Below are 22,217 nucleotides of genomic sequence, written 5' to 3' on the forward strand. Positions count from 1 at the left end.
TCAAAGTACTTCACAGAATTTACTGTCAGTGCAGTTACTGTTTTGCTTTGTGGGCGAACTAAAATGTATTGCTCTTTTATTGATCCAAGGCCTTGCCCCTCCATACCTCTGTGACCTGCTGACTCCATATCAAGCTGTCCGCTCTCTCCACTCAGCAGGCTCTGGCCTGCTCCACGTCCCTCACCTGGCTCGCCCCACAATCGGCCTTCAGCCTTTCTGCCCCTATCCTATGGAACTCCATCCCACATTCCCTTCGCCTCTCTAGCACGACTCAAAACCCTCCTCTCGACCGAGCCTTCGGCCACCCTCCTACCCTCCCTCCCTGCTCTCCACCCTCCCGATCCCGACCCCCAACTCAGATTCAAATCCGTGACTGTCCAGGGCCTTGGCATGGCCTCCCGACCTGAAAGGCGCTATACGAATGTACTGTTGTATTGTAAGAATGGGGTGAAAAATCAACACTCGATGTGAAAACTATTACCTCTTTGGGATTTCCGCTTCTGCCTATGGCGTAGTCGAAGCTGGACATGAAAAATGGAGTTTCCAGTCTTGTTTGGTGCAATTTTCACTTTCATCCTTCCTTTTAGATGTCCTAACCAGTGAAACAACTAAAGCAGCTATTTGGTTTAAAAGTGATTGATCCAGATGACCGCACCTCCAACAATACTCCAGTCCCATAGTATTTCCCTGGTGTCAGCCTAGACTGCACTCAGTGTGGCTTGAACACACGACAGTAAGAGCTGGACACCTTAGTCATTAGTGAGGCTGTGTTCAGGATGTTGAGAATCTTACTGTTTTTCCTGTTTTAGTACATCTTGTCATGTGCAGGGAAGATTGATTTGGAAATTCTGTCCTGTGTTAATTACTTTTTGTCCTGCTGAATTATGTTTCTGCCACTTCAGCTGTCTCTGAATGTAAATTAGAGAAGATCACAGCCAGTGCAAAGCAGCAAAGCTAGAAGCTAACAATTAATCACTAGCTTGCTTCAGACATTACAAACTTGACAGGACACACTTTGTGCTAAAGCAAAACTAATTTATTTAACCATCTACGTGGAATGACAAGAGAGAGAGAGAGAGAGTTGAAAGCAGAAGCCCTTCCTTCCTTACACTATATCGATCTGACATTCTTCCAATTACAGCATCACGCCCAATATGCTACAGTACGTGGTGTCCTGTAGCGCATTGCTTAGAGCACTCGCCTCGCAAGTGAGAAGGCCTGAGTTCAATTCCCTGGCAGGGCAAAACCTTAGGCAAGTTTCCTTACTCCATGTGCTTCTGTTTACCTAGTAGTAAGTAAAAACCTGGTTGTTAGTCATTTGGGGGATTGCTTTTGGGAGTAATAATCCCTTAAAAAAATAATAATAATTTAATCACTCAATCCACAACTGTTTTTGGGGCCTGCTGTGCGCAATTGGCTGCCGTGTTTCACCTACAAAATATACTTTACAAGATATTCTGTGAAGTGCTTTGAGCTGTCTCGACGATGTGATAAGGCACTATATCAAATTCAAGGATTATTATTATCATTATCGCTCTTACCTTAAATTCAGTGTTCTGGTCTGAACCATTCTTGCTGGTATCCTTAGGCCAGCTAGTCGTTCATTGCCCTCTGTGTAAAGAAAAACATCCTGTTGTCTGTCCTAAACGTGCCATTCACAACCCTGAACCTCTACTCTGCCATACTGCTTTCACAGCCAGCCTGAAAGCATTGTACCTGGTTTCCTTGCTCTGTGCAACATACGAACTTAGGAATTGCTAGATGAAAAAAGACCAAGATCCATCTAATTTGCCTTCTACCATCCCGGTAGTTGCATACTACAATAATGGAGATATGCACTGAAGTACAGTGAATATATCATATGAAGACTGAATCTATTTTGCCCTTCTCAATGACATGTCACCATTAGTTTCAAATAAAAAAAAATGAGAAAATGGCATGGACAAGGAGTTGCCCCTTTACTGAGATGCCCACAAAGTGAGGTTCCACTGAGTCTGGTATACTACAGTAAGTTTCCTCTCTGCATGATACTGGTGTGATAATTGACATGATTACCGGGAGTGATGATAAAACGCAGGTTTCAGAGTTAATGGGGTGAAAAATGCAATGAATGCAAACAATGCGACATTTGGCGTGATCATATCCTCGGAATTTCCCCTCCTGGTGATGTCCCACTGAATGACTGGTGAACACTCCCTCACCCTCCTCCTCTCCTCACTTTGTGAAAATAGTCGGGAGAAGTATCAGCAATAATAACTATCACATTGAACATCACATATTGTTTAACCTCAGTCTGGTATGGTTCTGGTTGTACAACTACCATTGATGAGCTTGGATACCTCTAGCTCGAGCAGGGCATCGATAGCAGGTACGTCAATCATTGCTGATTCTGACCTGAACGGCGCTGGAACAAAGCCCAAAACTGTATAGATCTGATCGCAGCTTAAGTGGCTTGTAGCAAGATTCAGCAGATTGATTTGGTAACCCCCATTCCCTGCATCCAGGCAATCAGACAGGTGTCATGGTCAGGTACCCAGATGTGTGTAAAGCAAACTCTACGCCCATTTTGGGTATGATCTTCCGTCGGGGAAGTGTGAACGGGGGTCGGAGTGGAGTTCCAGAGGGAGGCAGGCCTCCGACATGTCCGGATACCTGCAGGAAGCACTGGCTTCAACTCTCACTGGATCCTGACTATAAATTGTCCGTTATGTGTCAGTTTAAAAACTATCGGATTTTATCCTTATCGGTGGATTTGACCCATTGTTCTATTCCGTTGATTGATTGTTACTCTTAGTTGCCAATTTATGTGTTTAGCCCAAACAGCTCTCAAATAGCACTGTCAGTCTCCACGAGTATTAATGGTCTTACAGTCGCTCTGGCCAGGATTTCCTGACACCTGCTTTGATGAAGGAAGAGAAAGTCTGGCCTGGTGAAATTGTTATACTTTAACCCTTGTGCTGCTGGTTAAGCCTCCAAGGATTTACGATTTTTGTGCACTCTAGTTAAAAACACTAAGATATTGATTTGAGCATAGCTCCTGTGCATAGTAGGGAAGTAACTGCTGTGAGCCTCACTTGACTGATGGACGTTATGGTAACTTTGAGAACAAGCTCAGAAGCTGAGAAAGAATCAAGGATAAGCTTACACAAATATATTGGTGAGGTACGCAAGGTGAAATGATAAAGTGAAAGGCATTCAGCTCATGGATATCTTGCATTATATACCCTAGACTGGACCGTTTCAATGTCCTGAGGTAGGTGGCTGACCACAAATGAACTTGAAGTTGTGGGAACATTGACCACACAGTGAAATGTGAAGGTTTTCTATTCAAAACCAAGCAAAAAAAACCTTAATCAGAACAAAAGTGTTGAATTGGCCAAGTGTGTTGAACTTTGCGACAATATATCAGGCACTTATAGGAAAAGATCTCTTGTTTTTCCTTTTAGTGAATAATCAAAATGATAAAATGGAAGGACAACAAGGCAACGCTGAAATAACTGAGGAACTGAACTGGGATATCCCCTACTCTGAGTCACTGCCAGCGAGTCACAGAGAGCAGAGGCACAGGCACAGCTGTACCAAGCGGCATGGCAGCACTGCACTACCGGTAACACTCACCAGTGATCTACTCGATGTTTACCGTACTTTAAATGAATGAATGTGTATAGCAGGAAGGTAACTGGTGTATATAGCAGGGAGGTAACTCCTGTGTTTAACAGGGAGGTGACTGGTGTGTATAACAGGGAGGTGATGTACGTGCACCCTACTTGACCGATGGACATTACAGTAACTTGGGAGTACGAGCTCAGAAACAGAGAAAGAACCCAGGATACGCTATCACTGAAAGAATAACTTTGCAACTCTCTGAACTTGTTCCCAATTTCAGAAATTTACCATCTGTGAAGACAAACTGGGGTTAACGCGAATTGGGGATCTCTCCCACCATGACATGAAAAAAATTCACAACCTCACTCTAATTGAGATAACCACATTCTTCGATGCATTGGGGATGGAGCTGAAGAAAAACAGGATTCTGCGGGTGAAAACAAGAGGTAAGCGTTGCAATCGACTGGACTCTTTGTGTATTGAGACTAAAATGCATCCAAGATGATGGGTGAAGGATATAGAGCAGAAACAGATGAGGCTTCGTTCAGTTCGCTGTGCAGTGTGCTGTGCCAATCTTCATAGAAATAAAATAAATAGAGGGAATGTATGATCTGGGTTAGGAGCGTGTCTGATCTGAGAGGGGTGCGTCACCCACATTGAACATTATTGAACGTTCCTCACTTAACATAAAGCAAAAAAAAAGGAGAATTCTTCTGAAATAAAAATTGCACACTTTTCTCCCAATGTATTTGCTGACGAGATAACGTTTCCTATTTGCTGCAGAAAGTGGTCTCTTTGGTGTTCCTCTCACAACGTTACTTGAAAATGATCAGAAGAAGGTTCCTGGTACGAAGGTTCCTCTTATCTTTCAGAAAGTAAGTATGCTGTAGTAAGGTGCACGGGAAAGGGGTCAGTCTTAACATGGAGAGTGAGGGATCTTCACTCTTTCATAGCACTGCCAACAGGACTGGCTCCAACTCACGCCTGTTGAAAAGAGGATAAGTCAAGTTTCTTGATGCTTCAGTGTTAGAAGAATGAGCCATGGGCAACAATTGGACAAGCTAGGGCATAGGTGATTGAGGCCAGCACGCTAGATTCATTTAAAATATGGCTCATTTCTGTGATGGGTGGAAGGTAGAATGGGAGGTCTGGAAAGATTACATCAAATGGGCTGAAGGGCCTTCCTTCTTCATCCAAAACAGTTTTGTGAGCTTGTGGTTTTCATTCTTGAAAACAGACGTCTCAGAGGGGACCTTATAGAAATATATATGATTTGAAATGGGAATGAGAAATGAAACCCAGAGCAACAGTTTCAGATTCACCAAAGTAGCAGAACAAGAAGACACAAGTTAAGAGTTACAAAAGGCAAATTTAGAACAGAACCCTAATACCCCTGAGGGTATTCGAATACTGGTATGGGTTACCAGGAAGGGCGGTAGGGGTAATTTAAGGATCAGCTCGATGCTCCAATGGGAAGATGGTAAGGTGGATACTTGGATCAGGACAGATGAGCTTTGTTCATCTGATTCATTTTTGTGATCTTATGCTAAGAAAGACAATAAACATGTCATCAAATTGTAGATTACAGCCCTTGATTTATATTGGCATCAACTTCCCTTTCAATCAGTTTACGTTGTTTGATAAAGTGATCCTTGTGTAAATTAACATAAGCAATACATTTTGAAAAATCGCAAACTTTACCCCTTTGCATGTTTCCCCTCAATGAGTTAATGCCGTGCGGACTGCAAGTGGCCTTCAGCCAGTTCTCACCTTGGGTTTTGGAAAGTTTCTGCAGGGAACAATGATACATAAACAGCTGGCAGGCAATTGGAGCAGGAAGCAATGAGTAATGAGAGCAGGATGAGAAGAGCAATGCCTTTTTTTTAATGAATAAATATTTGCATTAATTTAACCAGTCAACATGTAGGGAGACCAGATAACGGGATAAACAGTAAGTAAGACTGTGAGTAAAAAGAAGGGTTTCCTATCTTCTCTTTCATCTGAAGTATTTACTGCTGCTCAGATCATTGTTGCTGATGTTGTCTTTGTTTTCCTGTTTTGAGAGAGGTCTGCTGTATACTGTTGTCCTGTATTTTTTTCTCCTTGGCGCTCTTCTGTATTCTCTCAAATCACAAGAGTTGTTCGATGAAGAAGGCCCTTTGGCCATTTGATCATCCGATTAGACAACCCACCCTATACCCTCGCACAAGCGCCTAAAGCTGTTTCTCAGATAAGGCCAGCAATTTAGATTCAACCACCCTTCCTGGCAACCTGTTTCAGTCGTTAATTACTCTCATTGTAAAGAAATACTTCCTGGTGTCTGTCCTGAAATTGCCCTTCACAGCTGTGAACCTGTGTCCTCTTATCCTGGATCCTTGGGGTATGTGATTGTATTGCTCTGGTCCGTATTGTTTAATCTCATTTATAATAATAATCTTTGCATTTGATATAGTGCCATATCACGTCTTTGAGACGTCTCAAAGCGCTTCACAGAATATCCTGTAAAGTGAATTGACTGTATATTTTGTGGGCAATCTTTTACATTCAAATAACTTAAGCTTGTTTGTCGCTTTGAAAATCCATTGCTTTTAAATCAAAATGTGCAACGATTCTCTTCATCCCCAGCTTTTATTGAAACTGGAACACAGTGGTTTGGAAACCGAGGGAATCCTGCGTGTCCCTGGGTCCGCCTCACGGGTGAAGGTAACATTCATTTCACATCGTTCTTCAAACCGACCTTTTCATCTCTTTCACGTGAAAGGCACTACACAAGTGCAAGTTGTTTCCAAACGCTAATGATCTCGTGGCACTATTTTGAAGAGTGTGCTTCCCTCATCTAAATTTACCCCCAAAAAATGATGAATTGGCCCATCATCTCATTGTGGTTTGTGGGATGTTGCTGATGCAGATTCCTGTGTTTGTTCAGTAAATAATAATAAATAATAATGATTCCTACATTTAATATTGTTTCTGTAACACTGAAATGCCCCAAAACACTGTACAGCTGGATAATTGCTGTCCAGTGTAGTGACTGTGTATTGGGTAGGCAAATGTGGCAGTTAGAATGAAAACAGCAGAATCCCACAAACATCCCTGAAATTATTAGTTTTATTTGGAGACTTGTCGGCAAAGACATCGGGAGAAATAGCGGCACGCAATCTTTAACGTCCGTCTGAACAGATTCAGAAGGGACCTCGGTTTAAGTTCTCATCTGAAGTTCACCCAACATAACAAGGGCCAATGCACTTCAAAATGACAAGATCTGTGTAGAGCTTTGAGACACTTTGGGGTGATGGTGCATTGTATCAGCCACAGGTATTATTCCGTACTGAGCTGTCTAAACCTCTTCGGGTGCAAACTCTCGACTGTCCAAAACTTGGATGTGCTCCCGATGTAAAAGGCAGTGTATAAATACAGTTTGTGGTTGTTGTGGTCATCTCCCTGCATAGCAATCGTTGGCTTGCTTTGTTTCAAGCGCATTTGAAAGCTTCTAAATATGTAGAATCTCATCCAGTGGATGTGTTTCATTGTGTTAGGATTCCCAATGGGTGGGGGGGCGGGTGGTGACACGAGGCAATCCTTTGAATCAGCCAGGTTTTTATTATTGTAGGTAGTGAGGCATTCACGATTTTACTCTTCATCTGTGTTGATTCATGAAACATGAGGCCCTTCAGATACTGTTAAATGACTCATACTCCAAGTATTTCCTTGGCTGCTCTCAAGCTGCCTTATAAGTACATAGGAGCGCTCCTCTCTGCGTGGGGACCCTTCCAAAATGAGACAGACCCAGGCGAAAAGGATTAAGAACTAGCTGAATCTTGAAACGAAAATTGATATCTAACACTTGCCAGTTTGTTAGAAAAAAAATCTCCACAGTGGATCTGTGCGTCTGTGATGCCAAGTTCTCAATCTTGCTTCTGACTGAGAATAGAATACAAGGGCTTTTATTCCTGCGGGGAGAAAAGAAAAGCAGGAAGCACGAGTCAATGTATCTTTAAGAGAGTCTGAAGGCTGGGCATGAGTGGCTGTTGTTAATAATAAATAATAATAATCCTTGCATTTGATACAATGCCTTATCACATTGTCAAGATGTTCAACACATCCTGTGTGTTTGTGACACGATGGGATATGGATTACCAATAAGGATGTCAGTCTGGCTCAGTTTGGTTCACTCTCACCTCTTGAGTTAGAAGATTGTGGGTTCAATCCCCACATCATGATTTTGAACTCACAATCCAGGTCGACACTCCAATGCAGTGTGATGGACCCCTTCCATTGTCAAAGATGAAGTCTTGCCTAGCTGTTAAGGTGGATGTTAAAGATCCCATGACACAACTTGAAAAGTGAATGGAGTTTCTCCCACTGTCCTAGCCAACAATTCCCCAGATAAAATTGATCATTCACTTTATAAATGGAATTTTGTTGTTGTTGTTGTTCATGGCTTTGTGTGGTATATTGTTGTGGGCAAATTGGCTGCCACATTAGCCTACAAATAAAATGATATAGATCCAGTACAGTCCTGTGAAGAGCTTTGAGACTTCTCAACAACATGGTGAAGCACCTTATAAAATTCAAAGCTTATCAATAACTTATAAGTTAGTCACTCCAGTGCACATGTGTGAACCAGCTTCCTTATAATAATAATAATAATCCTTGCATTTGATATAACGCTTTTCACGTCAGGAGGACGTCCCAAAGCACTTCACAGAATATACTGTAAAGTGAATTGACTGTATATTTGTGGGCGAACGCGGCAGCCAATTGTGCACAGCAATGTCCCACAAACAGTCAAAGATTGAAAATGACCAATTTATTATTGTTTTTGGTTTTGGAGGGATTATTATTAGGCTCTGTGTGGAGTAAGGAAACTTGCCCAAGGTTTCGCCCTCTGCCTGGAATTGAACTCAGGTCTCTCGCTTGCAAAGCGAGTGCTCTAACCACTGAGCTACAGGACTCCATAGTACAGGATACAGGACATAGTATTTCTCAGTGTTTAATGCAATTGGTTAAAAGAGAACGAGAGAAGCAGGGAGAGAAAAATAGTGAGAAGGACACATGTAAACCCATTGAAGATGTGGGGGGGGGGGAAGGGGTTAACAAATTGCAATATGTGAAACCTCAAAACTCATACATTGCATAGCTGCAAGAAAGTATTAGAGGGTACAGGGAGAGAACAGAGAATGAGGAGGTTGGACAGATTGCTTTATTTGGTAGAGGAAATGACCAACACTATTACAGTGTGTCAAAAGGCTTCCAACCGCATCAGATTATATATGATTCTAAAGTGAGTGAAATAGTTTTAGAATGTTGAAGACTGCCTTTGTAAGATCGCTGAGATGGGAGTTGTGAGTTTGGGCTGAACATGGCTATGATTTATGCTCCACAGAGCCTGCGGCAAGAGCTGGAAGCGAAATTTCATGAGAACTTCGACTGGGACCAAGTGCGGCAGAATGACGCTGCCTGCCTGCTGAAGATGTTCATCCGTGAGCTGCCAAACTCCCTCCTGACCATGGAGTACCTGCCTGCATTCTCAGCCGTGCAAAGTACGACCCTGAGTTCCCAAGCTTTAACCCCCTCCCCCCCCCCCCCCCGCGCCACCACCTCCCTTCCTCCCCTTCCCTCCCTCCCCTTCCCTCCCTCCTTTTTTATTTCTCCTCTTGTTCAGCCATACTCCTCCAGTTTGAAGAGAGGAATCACAGAAATTACGGCATAAGAGGAGGTCATTCAGCCACATTTGAGCCTAACTCGTCCACTCGGATATCCAACTAGTCTAATCTCAGTTCCCTGTCCTTTCCCTGTAACTTTTAACATTCCTGCTATTCAAATTATTGTCAAAATGTCTTTTAAATGTTCTTATGGTCCCGGTCTCAATAGCTGCTTGCAGCAAAACCTCCCTCTTAACTCTTAAGTTACAGTAACAATGCTGAGTTTATGTCACCTTATTACCAATTCACTAACCAATAATGTTATCCTTTCTAAATCTGTCTGAATTTTGAATTTTATTAGATCCACCCCTTTATTAGATATGCCCCTCTGTTCTATTGGACCCAATATTTTGAGCTTGCCCTCATGCCTGTAATCACTCGTCCATAAAATCTTGTGCAAGCTTGCACATTACATTTCTGACAAATGGGAAATTTCCACAGGTAGATGGCCTACATATGTGTAGTTCTGTTTGGTTGGGATACTTCTGAAGCATGGCAGTCGGTTTCCGGATGTGTTAGATGCCTGACCGAGCTAAAAAAATCAATTCCTGAAACCTCAGGATCGGTATGGGTTGGGCATTTCTCTGCTTCCACTGTCTGTTGTATGTTACCTTGAAGAATAAATTAAGTTTCAGCTAAGTGAGATCTCGCTAGTTAATAACCATGCTCCTTGTGTTTCAGATCTCTCTCAGCCTAAGTTGCAGTTACAGGCTCTACACCTCCTGATTATGTTGCTGCCTGATCCCAATAGAGACACTATTAAGGTACGTGGGAAAGTAGATGAATGGGGCCTCTAGAGGCCTGGAATTCCATCAATTCTTAGCCTCGCCCATTTTCTCTGAAAATTATAGTATCAGTTTTAAATTTTGAAGCCAGTTCTTACAAAGAGCCAACAACCAAATTAGGCCTGGATGTAATCATTTTCCATATTTCTGCACAATCTTAAATTTTAAATCAAATGATGAGGCTAGGATCGAGCTGGACTATGAGAGCCTTGGGGCCCTATAGCCTGGGGTCGACAATCCCTGTGGAAAAAAAAGTCACCTGAACTATTAGGGATAAAACAAGAGGTTCTTTGTCTTTCCCCACCCACAGGCTTTCCTGGAGTTTCTTTGTAAAGTCATAGCAAATGAGGCAAAGAACAGAATGAGCCTGTGGAACGTCTCCATGATCGTTGCTCCAAACCTCTTCATGTGCAAAGGGAAAAGCGGGAATCAACAGGAAGCTGAGGCTGCAACCAATGCTGCCAACATTGTGCAACAACTCATCAAATACCAGGACATCTTGTGGACGGTGAGGGAACCCAGCAAGTTTTTTTTGTCAACAGGAGGTCTGACACACGCAGAAACCATTCACCATGTTTATGGGTATCCAAACCAAACTGCGAATTCCACATAAAAATGACCACCTATATGTGGAAATTCGTTCTGTGTCTGGAGCGGAATGTGTGTGCTCTCCCTGGAGGGATGAACCCTGCTTATTTAATTCTGGAGTGTTTCAGGCGCAGGTTGGCAAGAGAATGTGACTTTTTCTCATGACCAAGGCCAGAACCAGGGCTAAAATCAGAGTACAAAAACAGAAGTCGCTGGGAACACTCAGCAGGTCAGGCAGCATCTATAGAGAAAGGAAAGTGAGTCAACGTTTTGGGTCCATGATCCTTCATCAGAACTGGAGTAATTTGGGAGGGAGAGGCTTTAAAGGGCTAATGGAGAAGGGGGATGCAGGGCAAGAAAGACAAAGAAGAAAGTAGGGTAAAGGGCAGGGGATGATGGGTTAAAGAGGTGATAATGATGTAGAACAAAGGGGGAGGGGTTGCAACAAAATGGGAATAGAGGTGTTAATACTGCAAAATCAGAGTCATGGGAAGGGACAAGGAGTCAACCTATTCCCTATTTCCTCTGGATAAAATTGGTAATTGACTTCATGGTAATTCATTGGGACATTGCTCCGTGCCCACGAATACACAGTCACTACATTTGCCAGTAATTACTCATGAAGGGTTTGGAGATGTTAAAGGGGCTGTTAAGCGCTCTGAGAGGGTGCTATGTAAGTGCAAGTTGTTGTTGCTTTCAAATAACTATTATAAAGACTTTTCCTTGACTCATTTTTGATTATTGATTATTTCATTACTTGATTATTTTTTCTTATTTTTCCCACGCCACACAGATCCCGTCCTTCATGATCTCCCAAGTGCGGAAGATGAACGAGAGCGAGAACAGTGGCAACCGCAAGCATCTGGGCTTAGATAAAAGTATGAAAAAGATACTGCGAATGATTAACATGGAGTGGGAGAGACCAGAACGGGCAGAGGTAGGTCAGAGGCCTGAAACTCTACCTGCTCTCAGCCTGTAAGACCATCTGAAGTTTAAGATAATAATAAAAATAATAATAATTGGTATTACGCCTTTCACGTCAGGAGGACATCCCAAAGCGCTTCACAGGATATACTGTTAAGTGGAGTGACTGTATGGATGAAAAGATAGCACAGAATTGTAGAACAAAATTGAAATTCACTCTTAATTTGGAATCCGGTTCTTTTTAAGAACTAGGGAAGAACCAGCTTCCAACTGAAGACTCCCCTGAGAAATGCACCCCGCTCACCTAAACCCAGAAAGTATTAGGAGCAGGTTGGAAAGAACCAAGGCTTGGATACCCCAGAGTGTCGGTTTGGTCAATCTTCCGGCTGCTTGTACAGTCATAGAACGATACAGGATTTGCAGCACAGAAGAAGGCCATTCATTTCATCCTGGCTCTGTAGTTTACACCATTTGATGCGTATCTAGACCACACTATCCATCAAGGCGTTGTCTTGCAGTGTGAACAGCAGTCAAAAGTCACCATTTACACACAATTTAACTTAATTAGGAAGTCACATCATCCAGAAAGCATGCCAAGTGTTTTTTAAAACAATACTTTCTCGCTCTCTGCAGTTGGACATACCAGAGGGAGTTATTCGTGTCTATTCCACTCAGTTATCGAAGGTCTCCATGGCAATCCAACTGGACACCGAAACAAAGGCCAGTGACATCCTGTCTCGGTTTCAATACGAAAACAGGTGAGTTAGTGAAAAATCAATATTATTGTGAAAGTGACCTTGGAAATTGCAAATAGCCGTGGTGGCAGGGGGAGGGGAGGAAGAGGGAGAGAGATTGTTTCCTGTTACACCAACAAGCATTGCACAGCGATGGAGAGCGAAAGGAAAGAATCAAAGCGTGTTTTTCGCACAGGAGGAGGCCATTCGCCATGGCTTCTGAGCTAATTCCAGCTCAACCACACCAGTATCTCCCCCAACCCCTCAACTCAGTGCATCTGTTCTGGCTCCTTCTGACATTGATTAAGAGTTTACACAAGAGATCTTTTTGCAGCACTGGTGATAAGTTTTACCTACTAAACAACGTCAATGAGTACAACGTGCTTTAGAACCGTGGAATTGGACAACCCCAGAAGGAAGCCATTCGGCTGCTCATGCCTGTGTTGGCTCTCTGTCTTGTCTTGCCTGCTCCACGTCCCCCGACCCAGCCGCTCCACCATTGGCGGGAGAGCCTTCAGCCACTCTGCCCCCAACCTCTGGAACTCCATCCCCCAATCAATTCCGCCTCACCTCCTCCTTAGCCTCCTTCAAGTCCCGCCTCAAAATCCTCCTCTTCAACCGTGCCATTGGTCACCCTCCTCTCCTCCCTGACCCCAGCTCGGGTCTGAAATGCTGTACACTGCCCAGCACCTTGGGACGTCCTCCTGATGTGAAAGGTGCTATACAAATGTAATCTTGTTTGTTGTTTAGCCTCACTCCTCTGCTCTTCCTCCATTACCAACCAACGGGGAGGGGGAGGGGCGGCGAGCAATGGTGGGTTCTTCAATAATGCGCACTTCTTGGTGAATCCTGAATGAAGCATGTTTTTTCCTTCCTCAGCACTGGAACTACAGAGCCTCCACATGGACAGATCCATTCACTATTTGAGATCGGTGGAAATATAGGTAGGAATTTTCACACACACACATCTTGTCCTTCGGATACAACATTAAACTGAGGTCCCATCTGCCTGTTCAGGTGGATGTTAACTATCTTGTAGCACTATTTGAAAAGAGAAGGGAATTTCTCCTGGTCAACAATCCCCCAAATTAAGAAAAAAGCTCACTCACACCATGGCTGTTTATTTATGGGACACTGTTGTGTGCTACTGGCTGCCGCATGTCACCCACAAAGTACACAGTCAATCCACTTTAACAGTATGTCCTGTGAAGCGCTTTGAGATATCTCAACAATGTAATAAGGCGCTATATCGAATGCAAGGATTATTATTATTATGGCACACACACAAAATCCTCCCCAAAATCTAAGATGCTCTCCTAAGTGTTGCTTTTGGTAAATTTATATATTTTTTGTTATTAATTCAGTCATTGGCTCAAATAACTAACAACAACAACAAGATTTCATTTATAGAGCGCCTTTCACGTCGGGAGGACGTCCCAAGGCGCTGGACAGTTGGGTCGGGACCCGAGCAGGGGGGAAATGGTCAGGGTGTGGGGAGGGAAGGGAGGGAGTGAGGAGGGGTTAGAGAGTCGAGAGCTGGGGAAGACTCTGGTTCAGTTCTACCCAGACACTTATGAGTTTTTAAGCTGCTCCAGGACAATGTGATGAGCAGTTGGGAGCATGAATGTAATATTAAACTGACCGAGCTAACATCTGCCTGGTCAGGTGGACATTGAAGATCCCACGGCAAGTGAGATTCTCCCCGGCTCCTGACCAACAATTGATCATGGCTGTTTGTGGAACGTTGGCTGTGCCCAATTTGGCTGCCGTGTTCATCTACAAAATACAGAGTCACTACACTTCACAGCAAAAATCTGTGAAGTGCTTTGAGACGTCCTCCCAAAGTAAAAGATACCTATATCAAAGATAAGGATTATTATTGTTATTATTCCTGACACCGTGAAGCTTGTTGGGAGGTTCCTGGTCAGAGATCAGTTCCCAAGCAGAGTTGGAGGATTCAACCTGAGATGTGTCTGGCCATCTGAAAGAGCTGCTACTTACAAGTTAATTTTCCAGATTTATAGATTACTTTCCCATACATCATCCCCCTAGCCCCCTCGCCCCCACCCCCCCCCCCCCCCCCCCCCCCCACACACACACATGCATACACAACTGTGTTATAGTTTTGTTAACGTGATAATGTTTGGCTTCCCTGCAGGAGAACGCTGTCTGGACCTTAATACACGCATGCTGGACTTGTACCGGATAAATCCCCACGCAACCTGGGTTATTAAACCCAGGACACCCTGAGACTGCTGGCCTGGTGCTGTGTGTTCTGCGAGTTTCCACGAACTTAGCAAATTCAACCTCACAGAAAGTGACGGAGCCTGGGACAGACTCGTCTGTGTGTCCGAGCCTTTGTGGGAAGCTGTGAATGAGGTTGACAACAAGTTGATTTTTTAAAAAAAATCTGCAGTTGCTGGATTTTCAGACTGGCCGTTTCTCCAAGAAAGGCAAAGGAGAGAGAGATTTCCAAAGTTGTATACGTTATCATTTGATGGCGAACAAACTATGTCCTCCATCCTGTGCTTTATTGAAGACTTTGCCTCTCCCACAACATTCAAAATGTGCCACATGATGCACTAGGCAGCGAAAAAAGGTTTTGCTTCATCCTGAATCAACCACTTGGAATAAACATAGCCAATGGCTTCTGGAAGTAGAAAGCTACAGCGCAGAAGGAGTTCATTCCTGACTTTGAGTCATCGAATCCAAGACTCAGTACAGTAGAATACTGGAGATACAGTAGATAGGTGTATGTGCAGCATTGTCGGAGCAATGGGAGTTTCTCCCAGTATCCTAGCCACTAATCCCCCAATTCAATTGGTCATTCACTTCATGGCTGTTTGTGGGATACTGCTGTGTGCAAAATGACTGCCACATTTGTCCACAAATACAGTCACTACTCATACCCTGTGAAGCTCTTTTGAGACAGACTCCCTACACTACATCAAATGCAAGGATTTGTATTGTTATTATAGTGTGTATTTTAAAAAGCGCTGCCTTTTGAGTGAATCGGGCTCAGTTGAGAACTTGACTCACGAACTGGGATTCTGGTGTTTGCCCCACCTACTGTTTGCGTATGAGAAAAGCAGGGAATGCATTATTACTGAGTCCGAGAAAATAGACGGGCCAAAGGAATAAACAAGAGTCAAGAGTTTTTTTTTTAAAAAGATTATTGTATACATTTAAAAAACGTTTCTTTAATGTGTGGGTGCCAAAATTCCTGTCTGATGAAATGGGATTGATGGTGTTACAGGAAGGGATGAGAGGTTACCTGTGCCCAGCCCACACTCTCATGACTGGTACAGAATTCCCAATGGGCTTGTGACTCAGACTCAGACCCCACCCTGTCTCCCAAACCAGGCGTTTGCACAGCGCTCAAATGGAAAGGACGCATCGTGCCACCCTCTTCCAAACAGTTCTTCCTCCTATATCCTGTGGATAAAAGAGGGTGAAAAAAAGGTGCAGTAATGTGCAACGACAAAATGGAGGAACGCCTGTCCGGGAGTGGGCAGCGTTTTTATTATTGTGAATAGTTTATCTCTGTGTATAATTGTTAATGTTTTTGTTACGTTATGATAATGGGAAGTGAGGCAAGCGTTTGCTCCTAGACGTCACTGGCCTTTCCCAGTGCTGCAGGTGCCATCGGTCACTCTGGGACGCACTGCATTTAGACCTTGTGTGCACGAGTGTCTGTGTGTCTGTATGTGTATTTGTGTATGTGTGTATATGCATGTGTGATTTCATGTATGTGTGAGTATGATTGTGTATGTTTGTGTATGTATGTGAGCATGTAAGTGCGTATATGAGTGTTTGAATGTGTGTGTGTGTATGCTTCAATGTGCTGGTGTGAATGCATGTGCACACATGCATGTCTGATTCCTCTGGTTATCTCAGATGTGTTTATTGTATTTGTTTGGAAAATTACCAGTTCTGCAATGCTGGGTGAACAACGGTTTAATAGAAGTAGGAAAACTAGGTTCTTTCATGATAACTGACCATGTTTCTAAAGATGGGGGGAGAGGAGAGAAGATACAAATGTTTTCTCTTCTTACTTGTAATAAGTAACCAACTATGAAATGCCTTTGTTTCTATGTGTGCTGGGGAAAGTCTGTGATCTTTTGCTGCTTGGACAATTTCCACCATTTTCAAGTGACTTCTACAATCGGTGACAATGATCACATCCCACTGATGGATGTGGATGAATGAATGAGATTTCCAGTGGATTACCTTTGATGCCAGTCAAGGTACCCTTGAACAGTATAAATAACTGTGTAGCTGTAGTTTCTAATACTTGATGTTTAGTAAAAATTCTCTTCCTTCACAGTGCCCACTGGGCTGCCTGCCAGGAATGCTGTGTAGACTGTAGAGCTGTTTATGCATGCTGTGTGTTTAGGAGCAAAAGCCACTTTTTTATACATTTATTTGTTGATGCTTTTTTAATGTTGTGTTTTCCTAAGATCTGTTTTGGAAAAGCTACCTCTGTTGGACATATTTGGGGATAATGTAACTGATCTCACCATCACAGCTGGGATTTGCTGGAGGAGAGGGTATAAAGGGCATTGGCCACTACACAATCAAAGTGATTCCTCTAAAGTCTAGACAATTAGTTATAGGGAATTTATGGCTGGCAAGCCAGCAAATTTTGCTGACTGCCAGCCAGTCTGAAAGATCAATGATATTGGCAGCAGAAACATTTGAGACAGGAGTTTCTCCCACCTGTTTCCTGGCTTACAGTCCCGCAGATATAATTGGGCACTCACTTCACGGCTGGTTCTGGGACGTTGCTGTGTGCAAATTGACAAATACAAAGTCAGTACACTCTACAGTAATTATGTTGCTAGGAACTGTAGGTGTGCTATCAAATGCAACTCTTATTATAAAATGGGCTTTAATATGAGCACGATGTTTGTGAATACTGCATTTTCAACCCTGCGGAGTTACTGCTCGTTCACCACTTGGGAAGCTCTAGTTGCCACAAGTTCACTCCATGAGCAGATTTCACATGAGAGTTAGAATTACAAAATATTGTAATTCCAGCACTCGCACCCTTCTCAATCCAGTTTAAAGATAAATTTTGTAAGTTTGTTCCCTCTTATTTAGTGTTTAAAACAATGGTGATTACAATTTTAGTCAATATTTGTTAAACGTTGAATCCTGATGGTAACCGACACAAGCCACTCCGATCCACGGAAATACCTCTCCTTCATGTTCCCTATGGGTTGAAGGGACTTGCCACTTAATGGCGGGATTTTCCAAACTGCTGCAGTCCCTGTGTTTTTGAGCGCACTGTCATTCTTTCTAATAATTGTGTATAAAAATACAACAGAAATGTGATCTGAAACGAGTGATCTGAAATCTCCTATAGTCTTAGCTTTAATACTCAGAGGGAGAAATGCTATGATCTTAAATTCTGCCTGTACTTAGAAGTATTCCATTTTCTTAGCGTTTTGGAGTCCAGAATTTGGCAAATTGTTGAATTCAGTCTTGTTGGACAAACTTAAATCGGTCAAGAAGAACTCATGGAAAACAAATTCAAAATTAGGAATGTTTGGAAGAATTTGCTCAATCCTAGATACTCTTAACATGCTAAGAAAATATATAGTAAATCTAGATGTAGGTGGAGTTTTGATTTCCAGTGTCTTACAATTGGAGATCATGCCAACTTTGGAAGCCATTTCTTTTCGAGAATTGTGAAAAATTTATGTCTTCCAAATAAAAGCAAAGTATAATTTTTTTTGTACCGACTTCAAAATTTTAGGTTTAAAGTCTTCAGACCAAGGCCAGCAGAAATTCTGTGCCTAAGGTGCTTGAAGTGGGAAAGATTTCCATTCACTGTCGCAGACATACCTCACCTGGATGAGAGCAATCATTGAAGACATTTTTGAAGGCAAAACTTTTCTTGAACTTTGATCCTCTTCCCCAACCAAACCCAAGTCTTCTACACTCAGCCAGTCCAGCATTATTGAGTGTTTGACAATACAACTGGATCTCTCCTGATCCTGTAAAAAGTAATTCTGGTTCTAGAGCCCAACCAACTTAGGAACAGTATCAATAACTGGCTTTCAGGACACAAAGGAAAAGATTTTCAATATAGCTGAAAGGTTTAAAAAATGACCACAGTACCATATCTTCTCTTTGTTGCTGCAAATGGGTTGCGATTTGTTTGAGAGAGAATGGGGCTTGCGAGTCAAAATTCCTTCCTGACCCCACCTTGGTTAGCAATATGCTTGGGTGGGGGGCTTTTTCAGTTTTTTTCATTTTCTTTGTGTTTAGTGACCAATGGTATCTATATTCGCTCTCGTCCTTCAATGCTGTGCAACATGTGGTCTGTTTTTCTGCTTGTTCCTAGTATGTAGCTCGAGTGAATTTGTGTGTAGGGGAGAGAAGGGGGAGGGGAAAGATAGAAAGTCAATTGTAGAAGGATGATTCTCTACCATAGCAGTGAAGCTCAGAGTAGAATCTCTTGTCATCCCTACTTGGTCCATTTTACAGCCAAATAAACGGAGCGACCGTCTCCGTGGGTGCATTCACATACATTATATGTGTATAGTTGAGGTGTCCATGTTGCTTAATTGTGTTCTCAAGCCATGTGTATAGTATCTTAATCGGGCTCTAAGGAGGGCCATTAAACCTCCCTCGAAAACTCCCATTACTACTGACCACACACAGAAAAGGTTATGGATGTGTACAGATGTATATCATAATTTACTACATATCACGACTGTTAAAACCAATAAACTTATTAAAAAAAACTTTTTTTAAGCTGCATTTCTCTGTGCTTGAGCATCAAAACATCTTGAAACCTTACAAAAGCAAACCTAGTGTTTAATGCCTGGCACTGTACAATTTTCTTGACTGCTTCCCTCGGATTTTCTCTCTGCTTGACCTACACCTCAATTTAATGTAATTTCCTTTCTCTTGGCAGTTGGAACCACCACTTCCTCAACGGTTTTGGCAGACAGGAGAACTCATCATCTGGCAATTTACAGGAACGTTTATAGGACAAGAAATGGGGGTGGAAGGGGATTGTCTTCTAGCAATCCTGGTACACTATTCGAAAGAAAGCCTTTCTCCTGGTGCCCTGGATGACAATCCAGATAAGATCATTTAGCTCATGACTATTTGTGGGACCTCACTGTGCGCAAATGCTGGATTTGTCCACAGTAAACAATCACTACACTTGACAGTAAAGGCTTGTGAGTCGTTTCATTAGTATTGGTGCTATAAAACGTATTTTTCTTATATTCAATCTGATGCATCGTTTTGAGGCATCTCGAAGATATGATAAGGCAGTCTGTCAAATACAAGGATTATTCTTATTAACAAAAATTCCTTCATAAGAACACCGATGCAGAATTCCTTCTGGGTATTGAAATTGTGTCACTCTGATTTGTGGGAATGCTGCACTGATCCACTTTGGAAGTGTGACATAATTACGATTTTGTTTATTAAGGAATCACCACATATTAGATTCCTCCAGTGTCATTAACTCTCCAGCTCACAAGTGAGGAAACAAGTAGAAGGAAATGTCTTTCTAAATCCTGTCGTCAGTCTCATGAGTAGAAACATCTGCGATGCGGCTGCATTGATCAGGTGGAGATGACAATCACAACCGCCTAAGATTTCAATGTCGGTTCCAAACATAATGGAACCTATCACCAAGAATAACAATCCTTTTGTAACGTCTCCATAATGGGATTTCCCACGAGCAAGCATGTAATGAAATGATCTGCAGCCTCTGTTTGAACACCCACCCCCCCCCCCACCCCCAGTATTGAGACGGTGTAAGCTTTTATTTAGACAGTGCAGATTTAATGGAGAGATGGTGCTGGACACGCTACAACAGCGTAAAACAGGAATGTCAGGAGGGAAGAACCAGTGACGTTCTCCCATCTGAAAGATCAGGTTTTGTTCCATCTTATTTGCCTGCAGAGCAGCCAACCGTCAGCATGATTAGGATCCCAGGCGCCAGGCTGGCACTGGCTGCACTCAAGCTGATCTGATCACCCAAAACAAACAGATGTAAACTACTTTGGTGCTGGAATTTTTAACAAAGTGTGTTACAAGTGCCTTTGTTATTTAAAAGCTGCAACAAGAGACTGAAAAAAGAGAAACCCTCTCCCTTCCTGTTTCCCTCTTCCCCACACATCTCTGGTAAATGGATTGCCGGGAAGAATTAATGACAATTGTTGCACTTGGTATTGTACTAATAATGCTGCAAGATATGTTTGCTATGTGCAAATTGGCTGCCACTTCTGCCAACAAATACACAGTCACAACACTTTACAGTAAAGTCATGTAATGACTGTATTTACTGGACAAATGCAGCAGCCAACGTTGATCCAGTATTCAGTCACTTTACCTTCACTATCTGGTACTTCATCATGAAGTTTCTCCACCTCTTCCTCCTTTCTACTTTCAAAACCCACCTTAATACCTATCTGCTCAACTGTGCTTTCAGCCACCTGTCCTCTCCTCAGCTCTACCCATCTCATCCAGGCTCCCAGCAAGCTCTGCGAAGCTCTTTGAGATGTCCTCCCTACGTGAAAGGTACTGCATAAATGTAAACGTCATCGTTGTGTAAAGCTCCAGGCATCTCACTTTTGAGTAGGATGTCAAGACCATGGAAAGTATACAGAGGACATTCACTGTGATGATACCAGGGATGGTAGTATATTTATGAGGTGAGACTCTATAAAGTGGATTCACCTTCACTGGAATAGAGAATGGAGGTGCAGCACTGATGTGCACGTGTTGGATTTTTTTTCATTGTAACTTTACTTATTCTAAACTGCAGCACTCTGCATGTCGAGAGGAAACCAGGGCACTCTACTTACATAGGGCCATTCAATAAAATCAACCCGACTGACTTTATTGAGTGAATATAGTATACAATTAATCCTTGCTTGCAGTTGATATGGACCCTTATCAATCCGTAGAGCCTTTCATAGGATTTTATTGTGAAGTGACCATGTGATACAATTAATATAGCGCCTTTCACTTCAGGAGGACATCTCAAAGTGCTTCACTGGTTTATGTGAAGTGCCCAAACCTATCAGGGCATTATGGTGTAAGCTGGTGACGGTACATTGGACGAGATGGAGTTGCATTGGCTTCTCAGTGGATGGACACCTCTTCCCTGTGGTGCAGGGATGCAAAACAAGGAGGTGGGACAGCGATTTTAAACATCAGAGCTGAACGGGTGAGAATTGATATCAGGAAACAGGAGTGAGATATCAGGAGTGAGGGTTATGAGAATGTAAAAAGCGCTACCCCAGAAGGCAGTAGAGAGCCAGAATGACATGGGCAGCTTGAAAGAAAGCAAGATAAACCACATGTTAATGTGTAGAGAAAAGGCAGGGAAATAGCATTAAAATAATAATAATAATCGTTGCATTTGATATAGCACATTATCATGTCTTTGAGATGCCTCGAAGTGCTTCACAGAATATACTGAAAGTGAATTGACTGTATATTTTACGGGTGAAACACGGCAGCCAATTGCTCACAGCCGTGTCCCACAAACAGTTGTGGATTGAGTGACCAAATTATTATTTTTATGGAAGGGATTATTACCCCTGCAAAAGCAATCCACCAATTGACTAACAACTTAGCAATAAATTGCTACTTATTGCTAGATAAACAGAGGCATGTGGAGTAAGGAAACTTGCCCAATGTTTCGCCCTGACAGGAATCAAACCCTGGTCCTCTCACTTGCGAGGCGAGTGCTCTAACCACTAAGCTACAGGACTCTACCTTGATTTAATGAACTGGTGGAGTGGGCCAGAATGGCCTCCTCCTGTACCTACTTGGGGTTGCCACAAAAGGTTAATTACACAAGACAGAAAAGATCGCACAGGGACACAATCCAA

General features: G+C 42.8%; 1 protein-coding gene across 2 annotated transcripts in view; it reads left to right on the forward strand.

Moving 5' to 3' along the window:
* The window catches only part of LOC103181059 (rho GTPase-activating protein 28), a 65,431-nt gene extending 50,274 nt beyond the window's left edge, over positions 1-15,157 (forward strand). For both annotated transcript variants that reach the window (XM_007897261.2, XM_007897264.1), the window contains 11 exons: positions 3,447-3,607; positions 3,887-4,052; positions 4,390-4,481; positions 6,232-6,309; positions 8,993-9,149; positions 9,993-10,075; positions 10,407-10,604; positions 11,478-11,621; positions 12,242-12,366; positions 13,222-13,286; positions 14,501-15,157. In XM_007897261.2, coding sequence (XP_007895452.1) covers positions 3,447-3,607; positions 3,887-4,052; positions 4,390-4,481; positions 6,232-6,309; positions 8,993-9,149; positions 9,993-10,075; positions 10,407-10,604; positions 11,478-11,621; positions 12,242-12,366; positions 13,222-13,286; positions 14,501-14,592 — 1,361 coding nt within the window. In that variant the 3' untranslated portion in view covers positions 14,593-15,157. The remainder of the gene's footprint in view (positions 1-3,446; positions 3,608-3,886; positions 4,053-4,389; positions 4,482-6,231; positions 6,310-8,992; positions 9,150-9,992; positions 10,076-10,406; positions 10,605-11,477; positions 11,622-12,241; positions 12,367-13,221; positions 13,287-14,500) is intronic.
* Positions 15,158-22,217: the final 7,060 nt, after the last annotated feature.

This window comes from Callorhinchus milii, unplaced genomic scaffold, assembly GCF_018977255.1.
Source record: "Callorhinchus milii isolate IMCB2004 unplaced genomic scaffold, IMCB_Cmil_1.0 Scaffold2, whole genome shotgun sequence".
In the NCBI taxonomy this organism is placed as follows: domain Eukaryota; kingdom Metazoa; phylum Chordata; class Chondrichthyes; order Chimaeriformes; family Callorhinchidae; genus Callorhinchus; species Callorhinchus milii.